The sequence below is a fragment of the Cucurbita pepo genome, chromosome LG01, assembly GCF_002806865.2.
Source record: "Cucurbita pepo subsp. pepo cultivar mu-cu-16 chromosome LG01, ASM280686v2, whole genome shotgun sequence".
In the NCBI taxonomy this organism is placed as follows: Eukaryota; Viridiplantae; Streptophyta; class Magnoliopsida; order Cucurbitales; family Cucurbitaceae; genus Cucurbita; species Cucurbita pepo.
The window spans coordinates 3,649,942-3,661,543 of NC_036638.1; the positions used below are offsets into that span (position 1 = coordinate 3,649,942).

Sequence of the window (11,602 nt, forward strand, 5' to 3'; positions counted from 1 at the left end):
ATATAATATTTCTTTTACATTTACATTTACCAAAATTTCTGACACCAATCAAAATATATTGTTATAACAGAAAGAGTGACGATTATCAAATCATTTTTATGTTTCTAACGTTCTTCATCATGGCGTCTTTGAGAAGATCGTACCGACTACGATGGTGATCAATCACGGCACAGAGCTGTCGAATCACTTCTCTCTTCTCTTCTGCAAGTTGGAACACTTCTTCGTCTTTCTCCTTCACTAGGTTCACCATTTTCGTCATTTTCTTCTCCAACTGGCTAAGGCTTCTGATCAGGTTCAGCTTCTCCCCTCCCTCTTTACTTAATTTCGCTTCTAGATTCCATACCTTTTCTCGTAGCATGAACTCCTGTTCTTCTTTTTCCTCCATTTGTGCTACGAATCGAGTTAAATTTGTTTTCAGTTGTTTTAGCTCGTTGTTTCTCGTTCTAACCCAGTATTTTGCGAATGTGAGCTCCTTTGTGATCTTTAATATGTGGTTTAGAAGCTTGGTGCTCTCTTCTTCGATTTTTCTGGTCATTCTATCCATTTCGAATTCGTTCATGTTGTCGAGTTTCATCAGCTCTGCCTCGTGATTTCCGATTTTTTTTTCGAATTGTCTTTTCTCTTGCTCGTATCTTTTGTTTCTTGCCCTGAAGTTTTCTTTGCTTTCGTTGTGTAGTTGCTCTGCGACGAGGATTCTCTGCGATAATAGACGGATTTTATCTTCCAAGCTGTTGCGGAGCTCTTCTGCTAAATCTTCCATTTTCCTCTCTGCGCCTATCATGCTCGAAGCCACGTCTGGTAAACAGCTCTTTGCTTGCTTGTTTTTCTCGTTTAATGCAGTAATGGTTTTGTCCTTTTCCTTTAGGATGCTTTCTCGATCGATGATTTTGATTTTCAATTTGTTGTTTTCGGCCTCCATTTCAGATAATTTGTGAGAAAATTTTTGTTTACATTGCTCCATATCTTGCCCTAGTTTTGTTCTCTCAGCCTGCAATGCATCCATTTTTTGCTTCAGATTCTTGACTTGCTCCATTAAGGCGATCGTTTGAGAAGAAGCTTCCGTCTCTTTACTCGTCAATGCCAACTCCAGCTCAGAATTTCTTGTGCTAAGCCACTGATTTTCCGATCTCATCCGAATGTTCTGATCTTCTATTTCCCTTCTTCGGTAATGCATCGTGTCTATTTCGGTTTCCATATCCTTAATTCGTGCAAGAACTCTCTCTTTCTCATCCAGCATCTTCTGTACAACTCCAATTTTTTCCGTCAATTCTTCTTTCAAATTTCCTATCAAAATCATATTCTCGCATATCTCTTGATTTTTTCTGTTTTCCATTTCGCGTTTCTGGTTTAGCACGCTATCTAGTTCCCAATGCAGAGAATCAACTTTAGCCAACGCTTCATTCTTTTGTTCAATTTGTTTTTCTAGTTCATCCGCTTGAATTTGAGCATGCAATATGCTCGACTGTTCATCCCGTAAAGAATGAACACAACTATTGCTTATCTCCTCCGACGAAAAGTATTCCGACTCGGAATCAGAACTAGAGCTTGAAGATGAAGAAGAGACATCTTCGTTATCCTTCTCTTTTCCTTTTCTGGATTTAACGATTCTCTCCGCTTCATCACGAAGATGACCATACTGTTCATAAATCGACTGATAATTTTTGTATAGATCTTCAACGAGTCCAATAACTTCCGTTTCTTTCTTCGAGTCCCTCGACATTCCTCTGTTTTTTCCATGATCTTTGTTCTTCATTAGCTTCAAGATTCTCAATATCTTTTGTTCCATTTCTGCCAATGTAACAATTTATTTTTATTTCAGAAAGAAAATTTAACAAATCTAATAAATTTACCTGCTTTCGTCATTTTCTGTTGTTCAGTGATATCATCCAGTTTTGAATCATGTCCACTACACTCCGTTAATCCCTTTAGGACGCGATGTTTGGACATCTCTTCAAGATCCAACTAATTCAAAATCAAAATAAAAAGAATTAAAAAGAAATCAAGATAAATTCATTTCATTTCAGATTCATTCATGTTCAATGTTCAATGTTCAAATTCATCGAATTTCAAATTGCAGAATTAAATGAAATTCATTAGGTAAAAAAAAAAAAAAAAAAAANATCAAAATAAAAAGAATTAAAAAGAAATCAAGATAAATTCATTTCATTTCAGATTCATTCATGTTCAATGTTCAATGTTCAAATTCATCGAATTTCAAATTGCAGAATTAAATGAAATTCATTAGAAAAAAAAAAAAAAAAAAAGTTAAAATTAAATTACCTGGAATTTGATTCTGGATTTTTCACCTGTAAATGAAAAAGAAAATAATAAATGGGGAAAGAATTTAAAAAAAAATAAGAAAAAAAGGAAACAGAAGAAAACGGAAACTAGAATTTAAATAGGGATAAAAAGCGAAAAATAGAATTTTCTAATTTTGTTATTAATTATTTAAATAATATTTTTTATTCTCTGGTCCTCTGTCTTTACTGTGATGGGAGATGGAAAGTTTGGCGCTTCTTCCGCTCATTTGCCCTCGTGTTTTTACAAAATTACGAAGAAACCCAAATCCGTGAATCTCGGGGGATTTTATCGGGAAAAAACGCGATATTTTGAAACAAAATATGTGAATTTACAGTTTTTGTACATTTTTGGCGCAATTTCTTCGGCGACTAAAGCAATTATTCAACGGAGTTATTAAAATAATTCAGAATAAAAAAAATTATAATTTTAGCTTCAAGTGTTATATATGGATAGTTTTTAATTCCACGTCTGATTTTATTATTTATATATTACTTTATAACTTTCCGTCTTTGCAACTTTCTCCTGAATTTAAAAAATGCATTGAATAGGTAAATGTTTCTGCATTCTAATAAAAACATATTTTGTTCGATATGAGATTTCATAATAAATGACTCAACATGAACATAATGTTTATATGTTTTGAAAAATATACCATTAATTAAATTATCGAAATTTGGGTAAGAAGGCCAAAAATGGAGGGAAGATTTTGAAAGAAAAAAGAAATAATTCCAAAGATAATGCACTATTTATTTTATGTGGTGCACTATTTTTTAGAGTGAACAAATAAAGTTGTGGAAGACAAAGGTGGCGGAATATTGATCACACTCGCTTTTAGCCATCAAATTATTGATACCTTCCTCGATCCTTTATTCTAAATTAAATATTAAATAATTAGTATATTGTCGATTGAGTTAGATTTAAATTAATAAATTAAAATTATTAAAATTTTAATATATGAAGTATCTATCATGAAAGACTCTCTCATTTGATTACACGTGCTTTCTTTGTCTTGTGCAATATGAAATTCGAAGAATGTTATTTAAATTATCACGATATAATGTTTCATTAAAATTACAATTAATGTTATGTGGAAAAGAATCAAGATGTAAATGTGTAACGAGACCTTCAAAATTCAAATGAGATTTTATTTATTTTTAGACCTTTAAAATCTAAATTTATTTATTTAATTTTATGTTATATTTACGTAATAACTAATTATATCAAGTGGGCCTAGAGAAAGGCCCATCGAGTTCAAATATCCGAAAATGGGCCGATTGGCTTTTGCGGACTATGCGGTTTGACCGTACAAATGGAAGCTTCGTTTTCGACGTTCATGCAGGTTTCATTTCCCGGCACTTCTTCATCAAACAAATCCCCATTTCAAATTCAGCGTCGGAAGTGTGAGCTTCTCAGTTTCTTCTGCATGTTCGATCACATTCTCTCTTTAGTTTACTCACAAAGAATCTGCAATCTCTGGATTTAAAGCTTCCTCTTTTGTGTTCTCGAAGAAGATCAAACGATTTGCCTCCTTGAGAGATTGAAATTTCAAATCTAAATCTGATTTGCACTACTCTACTCAGAGCCATTTCTTCGAAATTTCAAATGGCTACCAAATCGCATTCTGTGTCTTCTGATTTGATTTCTATCGATGACGATAACCTTGAATGCCGGAGCATTTCAGAGTTGGTTTCGATTCTGCGGACGGCTTTCCGGGCAAGAGATTTCGACAAAGTGGAGGCGGTTTTGGTTGCCAAGGAAGTAAAAATGAGGAAAGAGATCGAGAACAAGAACAAAGAGTATGAATTGCTCCAAAGCAAATACGAGTTTCTAAGACTGGACATTCTCACTCACGAATCCATGCTCGAGCAAGATAAGGTTGATCCTAAAGGATTTGAGAAGTGGAAGGAAATATATGAAGATTTGAAGGAGAAGGAGAGTGAGATTCAACAACTCAAGGATTTGATTTTCAAAGTAAATGAGGATAGAGAGAAGAAGAAAAGCGCTTTGGAGGGATTTGAGAAATTGCTGGAAACGGTCAAGAAAGCACAGGAAGATCAAAGGATCACTATAGAGAAGCTTATCCACAAGAATTCAGAATTAGAATGTGCAATGGAGGTGGTTAAGAAAGTAAAGGAAGATCATGTGAAAACCATAGAGGAGCTTAGATGCAAGAACTTAAAATTAGAATGTTCACTAGAGGAGCTTAACTACAGGAAATCAGAATTGGAACGTACAGTAGAAGTGGTCAAGAAGACAGAGGAAGATGAAAGGAAGTATGTCGAGGAGCTTAAATGCAAGAATTCAAAATTAGAAACTGCGAAAAGAGAAGCTGAGCATAATTACGAGCTGTGTAGAAGGAAATATGATGAACTCGGGCGCCGAGTCTCACAATTGGAGAACAAAAACGACTCTATATCAGGAGGAGCTTGCGTTGGTGGTTCCAGAAAATTGGTTGGTATGCAAGCCGAGAATCGAACAGGTATGCAAGAACAGAAAGTTCACTACTTGCATATTAAGTAAATGCGATTGATTGTCAAAAATGATATCACAGTTCTATGAACAGTTCTATGAACAGTTCACTTATTTGTAAGCCTCTCCACTGGCTAGAAAATTGAAAGTTTGGGAAGTGCAGGCATTAGAAATTTATTTAGTATTAACACCTGCTAGGTAGATCTTTAATAAGGAATCATACATATGCTGCCTCTGAATGGAAATCTTGTTATGAGCTTAAACTTTGTTTATTTATTGAATAAAATGTTAATCCATTGGCTTCATATAATTTGTGCATTGATTTTAAGAATATAGCTATTGTGTTATGCTCTTGCATCATTATTGAGTTATGGCAGAAGATAATACACAAAATTGGGCTTAGTTCATCTTTTAAGGTATTTTTCTCCGTGTATAAGTTTATGATGTTCTTGTGCATTGTTGCCGATTTGCCAAACAGGACTAGTTTCGGCAAGCCAAAGTACAGACATCTTGAATTTTTATGTACGTAGCCACCGACGAATGTATATACACATGAAACAAATTTGGGCATACCCAAGTATGATTGGAATTATTTATTCACTTGATCAAGGTATCTTTTCTTCCTAGGTACTGAAGGATTCATGGTGGAAATCATTAGTGATGATGATCATGCTCCAGTGAAGAATTCATCCAGAGCACGCAGAAAAGAAAAGAGAACGTGGGATTTATTACTAAACGATTGTGAAGATTACGATCCCGAAAGAGATGATGAAAAGATATCCACCCTGCCCAGTGAAACTAATGGCAAGGAGGCATTGAAGAAAGTAGGGGCAATGTATGCAACACCTCCACATGGTCGTCCTGATAATCATGTTTTGAAAAGGCATCTTTCTACTCGTACTAATGATTCCAAGAACGTGATGTCCTCTTCAAGGGCTGTCGCAGTCATGTTGAGGGAAGAATGTAAATCACATAATTCCATGTTCAAGTATGCTTCATTTGGTTTCAACTACTTTAATGAGGACTGTTCCTTTTTCTCGGATTCTGATTGTGAGATTCAAAATAGATACGACTCAACTCATCTTAAGTCAAAGGGCCAAGGGAAGAGGAGTAATAAAAAATGGGAGTCGGAGGCTGAAATGCGTGCTGCATTTGATGAAAATGATATGCTTTGCATGGAAGCTGTTTGTATCCTCTATAGACAATCAAGTTTAGTGGGAAAGCCTCGTAGTGCATATTTGCCTTCCAGACATAGAGGATTTCATGAGGTTGATTTGCTCAGGTATCTCATTAACTTTTTCAACCATGCATCTTTATTACATCAAATTTTTTTTTTGTTTGATTTCTTGGATTGCAAGGCTAGCTTCTGTTGGTAGCTTGATTGGCTCATGTAACATATGAACTGTTCGTTATTGCACGATGTGGCTTGGATTTGAATAGAATCCTAGATTTATCTTAAGATACTTGCAATTATTATTAAAAGTTTGAAAATAAGAAGTTTTACCATGATTAAACGATATTTCTTAATTTGATTCACACAATCATTCAAAACGCGTAAATCATTTCATCTGTTAGATTCTAATTTCTTATTAACTTTGCTATCTTTTTGATGTTTCAAGTCTTTTGACACAAGCACCTAAGCCCAGTTTTGAGTTCCCTTTACATATGTTTCCAAAGCTTTAAGCTATTTTCGGGTATCAACCTAAACGACGATTTCTGTTACTTTCTAGTGTTTTGTGCCTGTCTTTTGTGGTGATTGTTTGTGCATGGAAGTCATCATAACTGAGTGATGCTCTTGTAAAGCTAGTTGAGGAAGTAGTGTGCGTTAAAGTTTTCTTGATCAAAATTTCTCCAGGGGTTCAACATTGGCATTGTTTCTAACCGGCGGAGATTCACAAGGGAAGCTAAAGAGATCTGTGATGGAGTTGGAGAAATTCGACATATGTGGTCTTATCGACTGCAGAAGAATCTCCATCGAGCATTTGGAGCAGTTATTTGAAATCTATAAGAACAGTGAAGATCAATTCCTATTCCAGTAAAAAGGGAGCAGCTTGATGCAAGGTTAAATCTTATGCTCAAATCTACTTGTTTATCCCTGTATTGTAGATAATTAGATGTCTGCTGCTGACTTATATACATATATATATAGAGAGAGAGAGACATCAATAGGGAACATTGCAATTGTTATATCATATAGTTAGGATCAATTCTATTACTACCAAATCAGTTTGTTAGAACTTAGAAACTGCATCAACTTTGTTTCAACATTACTACTGCTGAGGAGAGAAACCTATTTGAATGGAAGAAAAAATGGTCCAAAATCATCCTTGTTACCATTTTTTTTTTTTTCACTTTTGAGATCTCACGAACTTTGAGGGGAAGCCCGAAAGAAAAAGTCAAAAGATGACAATATTTGCTTGCGGTAGGCTTGGAGGGAGGAACGAAGCATTCTTTATAAAAGTGTGGAAACCTCCTCCTAGAAGTATAAGAGTGTGGAAACCTCTTCTTAGAAGATGTGTTTTAAAATCTTGAGGGAAAGTCTAGAAGGAAAAATCCATAAAAGACTATATCTACCGGCGGTGAAATTGAAGTTGGAGGAATATATCTGCTAGTGACGACGGAATTGAGGTTGGGTTGTTCCATGGACAGTCTGTAAGATTTTGTGGAAAGGACATAATGCAGCTGGTTATGAGATGGAGATTTTCTCCATCAGTAGATGGCCACCATGTTGGAGGAAAGGCCCGCCTTGCCTTCATTTTTGTATTCTCCAATTGTATGTGCAGAACTGTATTTGGCCCCCCTTGAAAATTATATTATTGCTAAATTAATATTCTAAATATACTGTATTATGGCATGAAAAATACTATTTTAAGTAGTATCCTTTATACCTCCTTATGAATTTAATAAATTTACAATACTAACTATAGAATCTTGGAATATTACAACATTATAAGGGGATTATTGTGTATTATAACATTAGCAAATTTTGGTATAATCTTGATGGTTGTTATGTTTATAACATGGCAACAATCAATCAATCAATAAATAAAATTTATGAACCTAATTAATTCTAAATACCTCCTCCAATGGTTTTAAAGAAACATAAAACTCCTTGATGATGAATGCGCTTTTAATGAATTTATTAAATTGTAAAGAGTAATTATGAGATTTTATTTGATCTAAAGAACATTTATGAGAAATTCTCTATTAAATTTTAAACTTTTTAAATTTAAATTTTAATTTTTTTAATCAAATTAAGGTCAAAATTGTAATTTAATTAAATTTAAAATATATAACTGATGAATGGAAAAAAGAAAAAAGAAAAAAGGGTAATGATAGACTGTCAAAGACGGCATGGGTGGCATGTGCGGAAGGCAACAGACGGCAGGAAACATGGTGGTGGGCCCCAGCCGGGCCTTTTCAATTAACCGGCTTGGCCGGTTCTCTCTCTCTCTCTCTAATTTCCTTTTCTATTTTCTCGGTTTTGAAAAATGAAATTAAGATGATTGGTTGGTTTGGTATCCCATTTATAATATTTTAAATTATAAATGCAATTTTACTTTAATTTATTCATTTTTTTTTTTAAATTACAAATGTTTATATATAATCAATAAATAAGACGTCTATGAGGATAAGTCATTATATAATATTTATTATTAGGTTTACATAATTAATTAAATTAATGTAGAATTAAAATGAAAAGGAAAAAGAAAAAGGCTAACCCTATAAAAGGGCACACCCTGGAAAGTCTGGATCCCCTCGTTTGCCCGTCGCGAGACTGCCTCTGTTTCCGTTTAGAGATTTCGTCTTCTTCTTCATTTCGCCATTCGAGAAGAGAAAGGGAGATTCCTTTCCTTCTCTCTCTCTCTGCGAGACTCTTTGAAGCTATTGGAGAAGAAGCCTTTTGAAGCTTCTTTACCTGAGAGTCGAATCGCAGAGAGAGATCTAACCTCCTGTACTACATTTCTTGCGATTCTTCGCCTGCAGAAAGGAGAGGGGAAATTACCGCACGATTCGGACTCATATGGCGGTTTCTAGGGCATCTTTTGGATTCGTGGCTGCCGCTGCGCTCGTCTTCACCATCTTCTTGCCGGTTGCTCAGCCTCAGTCTTTGGCTCCGGCTCCCGCTCCCACCAGCGACGGTTAGTTCTCTTTCTTTTATGTTTTATTTTGCATTTATGTTCCAGATCTGTATGCAATTCTTTGATCTCTGACCTTTGTTTATTCTTTGATTTCGGTAGAATATTTTGGCGTTATTTTTTAGGTTCGGTTTTTGAGTTAATTGGAATTTTGAAAATTTTGTTTCAATTTACGTTTATGTACTGCGACTTGACAAACTTCTCAAATCGTAACTTATTTCACTTTTTTGTCCCTTCAATTTTTTGTGTGTTCAATAAAGCTTTTGGTGGATCCATTTTTGGTACAAGTACCATCAATTTTAGTTATCTGCGGGCCAATTTGAGAAATAAAAAAAAAATAAAAAAAATAAAACATCAATCATACAATATACTTCAATAAAGATATGAAGATATGAAGAAAGAGTTGTCAAAACTATCAAAGATGTTTCAATTCATGTCACAGAAGAAGAATAAAGTTTGATGGTTATAAATTTAGAGTGAGTTACCCTTCAGAGTAATTTAGAGTTATTTTATTTTGACGTGACCATAAAACTGAAAATATAAAACTGGAAATAGCGAAATAGCTTCGCAGTAATTTCAATAATTAATAAATATCCCATTTTGGAGTGAAATTAAACCGATTGTCATTATCAGACTAAATATATGGTTTTACTTCTTTTTTCTGCACTTTCTAAATTTATCAAGAAATTTAGCTGCATTGCTCCTTGATTAATTAAATCACACAAGCCTTACAGTACAATGTTTTCTACTCAATTACTAGGAGCGGTTTGGGCATTGGCTTGGATTTTGGTGGGATTGGGTTCTAAATCTATATCCATGTTTGGTCGAAATAACAAACTCTCTCAAAATCTATGGATACCCCTCGAAATCTATGGTCTCCGTTGAAATTACAATAATTGAGGGTCCACCACTTTTGTTTTCCATTTTCTCACAATTATGGTGGTTCCTACCATTTTTGCTTGGGTCTCGTGATTTGTTTAATTAAAATGCAGGGTTATATTATCTTAGTTCATAATATGGTTAATGTTGAAAAATGAAAAGACCAGAAGGAAATCAACTAATTGGAATGCGTGCAATGGGAATTGACAGGGACATCCATAGATCAAGGGATAGCTTATATCTTAATGGGGGTGGCATTGGCGCTCACATATCTCATCCACAGTGCTGACTTAGCCAGCAGCAGCAGCAGCAGCTTCTAGGAGCATAATAGTATTTGGGAGTTTAGTTAGAAATGGCAATGGGTTCTTCTCTTGCTGGATCCTTTCCTGTTTCTGTTTTGGTTTTTATTTATTCATGAGATCATCATCATCATCCTCACACATTTCTTCTATGTACATTCTCCTCATTTTTAAATCACATTTATTGGCTTTCCCTTTTTCCCCTTTCCTCTCTTCAATTTTGTACCCAAATAACATCAAAAATATTCTCTTCGTAATGTTATTAATATATTTAAAATTAAAATTAAGTTTGACTAATTAATACGCAATAAAGTTTGTAATCCAATCTCCAATCAACCACTCAATTTTCAATGGAAAAAACATGGGTTGAAATGTATGGAGTTGGGTATGATTTTTGACTAATTAATTAGTTTTAATTATTTTACCCTTACTTAAGATTTGTATTCATCTCATCTAACTCTTCTAAATTTATCTCGATAATACACATGATGTTAAACTTATGACCTCAATTGTAGCAGATTAACCTTGATGTAAATGTTAAACTTAAACTTATGACCTCAATTGTAGCAGATTAACCTTGATGTAAATGTTAAATTTATGACCTCAATTGTAGCAGATTAACCTTGATGTAACACCCAGGTATTAAACTTAGTTTTGAGAAATTGTGAAGACAAAACATGTTAAAAGTTATGTTAAAAGTTATGCAGTCATCGAATGTCGAATATGTATTCCAAATCGCGAAACCACTTATGAAACATTCTTATATACATGTCGTCTCAAATCGATAGAAGTCAAGTGTAAATTCTTCGAGGACCAAGTTTGGAAAGTCCTCGAGAGTTGACAGGGGAAGATGTTGCCCTAAAAGGGAATGAATATAAAAAGTAGGATAAACTACCAACTTTCCCTATTTTAGTTGATATACTTCATTTTAATATATTTTTAAACTTAATTTTATGTTTATTCTTACTGTTATGAGTAAAATTAAACCCAAAAGAAAACGGGTTGTGATGGGCCAACAACGCCCCACCATGCTATCCCTAGGGCGTGCAACCACACTTAGCAAGCCACACCTTGGGCACCTACAACCAACGTCCAATCGACCAAGCCTTTTGTGCCCCAAACCCCAAATGGGTTGGACAACTGAGCATAAGTTGACTCAATCCGTGCAACTCAAGCTCAAGGTCAACCCTTCACTAGGTCAAATTAGCCAATCTAATTCGAGGAGAAACCAATCTAAAGTCTCAAGAGTTTTATAACTCAAAAGAGGATGCCTAGAAACCCGAGGTCACATTCGATATATGTAATAGAATGAGGACATTTTCATTTGAGATATGTTATCTAGACCCTAATTCCTACTATGTTTCAAATATCATATGTTTCAAATTGGGTGGATTCACCCGTATCAAATTTGTGTATAATACTACTAAATACCTTTAAATTTGGTAGCCATAGAAAAGAATATAAAACAAAAAAAAAAAAAAAAAAAAAAAAAAAAAAAAAAAAAAAAAAAAAAAA

General features: G+C 34.3%; 3 protein-coding genes across 5 annotated transcripts; 2 read left to right on the forward strand and 1 right to left on the reverse strand.

Annotated features, from left to right (window-relative positions):
• Positions 1-85: 85 nt before the first annotated feature.
• On the reverse strand, positions 86-2,333 carry LOC111803884 (COP1-interactive protein 1-like). Its single transcript, XM_023688493.1, has 3 exons — positions 2,281-2,333; positions 1,851-1,962; positions 86-1,788 (listed from the first exon to the last, which is right to left on the reverse strand). The coding sequence occupies exons 2-3, from the start codon at positions 1,945-1,947 to the stop codon at positions 86-88; spliced, it is 1,800 nt and encodes a 599-aa protein (XP_023544261.1). The 5' UTR covers positions 1,948-1,962; positions 2,281-2,333.
• A 1,322-nt stretch (positions 2,334-3,655) lies between these two features.
• On the forward strand, positions 3,656-7,069 carry LOC111808815. 3 transcript variants are annotated; one of them, XM_023695028.1, is made up of 4 exons: positions 3,656-4,780; positions 5,398-5,758; positions 5,837-6,052; positions 6,626-7,069. In XM_023695028.1, exons 1-4 carry the CDS (start codon positions 3,904-3,906, stop codon positions 6,807-6,809), a joined length of 1,638 nt encoding a protein of 545 aa, XP_023550796.1. In that variant the 5' UTR covers positions 3,656-3,903; the 3' UTR covers positions 6,810-7,069. The 3 variants fall into 3 exon arrangements, with proteins under 3 accessions (XP_023550796.1, XP_023550780.1, XP_023550787.1); XM_023695012.1 differs by having other exon boundaries at positions 5,398-6,052; XM_023695019.1 differs by having other exon boundaries at positions 5,407-6,052.
• Positions 7,070-8,510: 1,441 nt separating this feature from the next.
• On the forward strand, positions 8,511-10,291 carry LOC111786085 (arabinogalactan peptide 22-like). The gene is made up of 2 exons (XM_023666465.1): positions 8,511-8,912; positions 9,999-10,291. Exons 1-2 carry the CDS (start codon positions 8,795-8,797, stop codon positions 10,106-10,108), a joined length of 228 nt encoding a protein of 75 aa, XP_023522233.1. The 5' UTR covers positions 8,511-8,794; the 3' UTR covers positions 10,109-10,291.
• Positions 10,292-11,602: the final 1,311 nt, after the last annotated feature.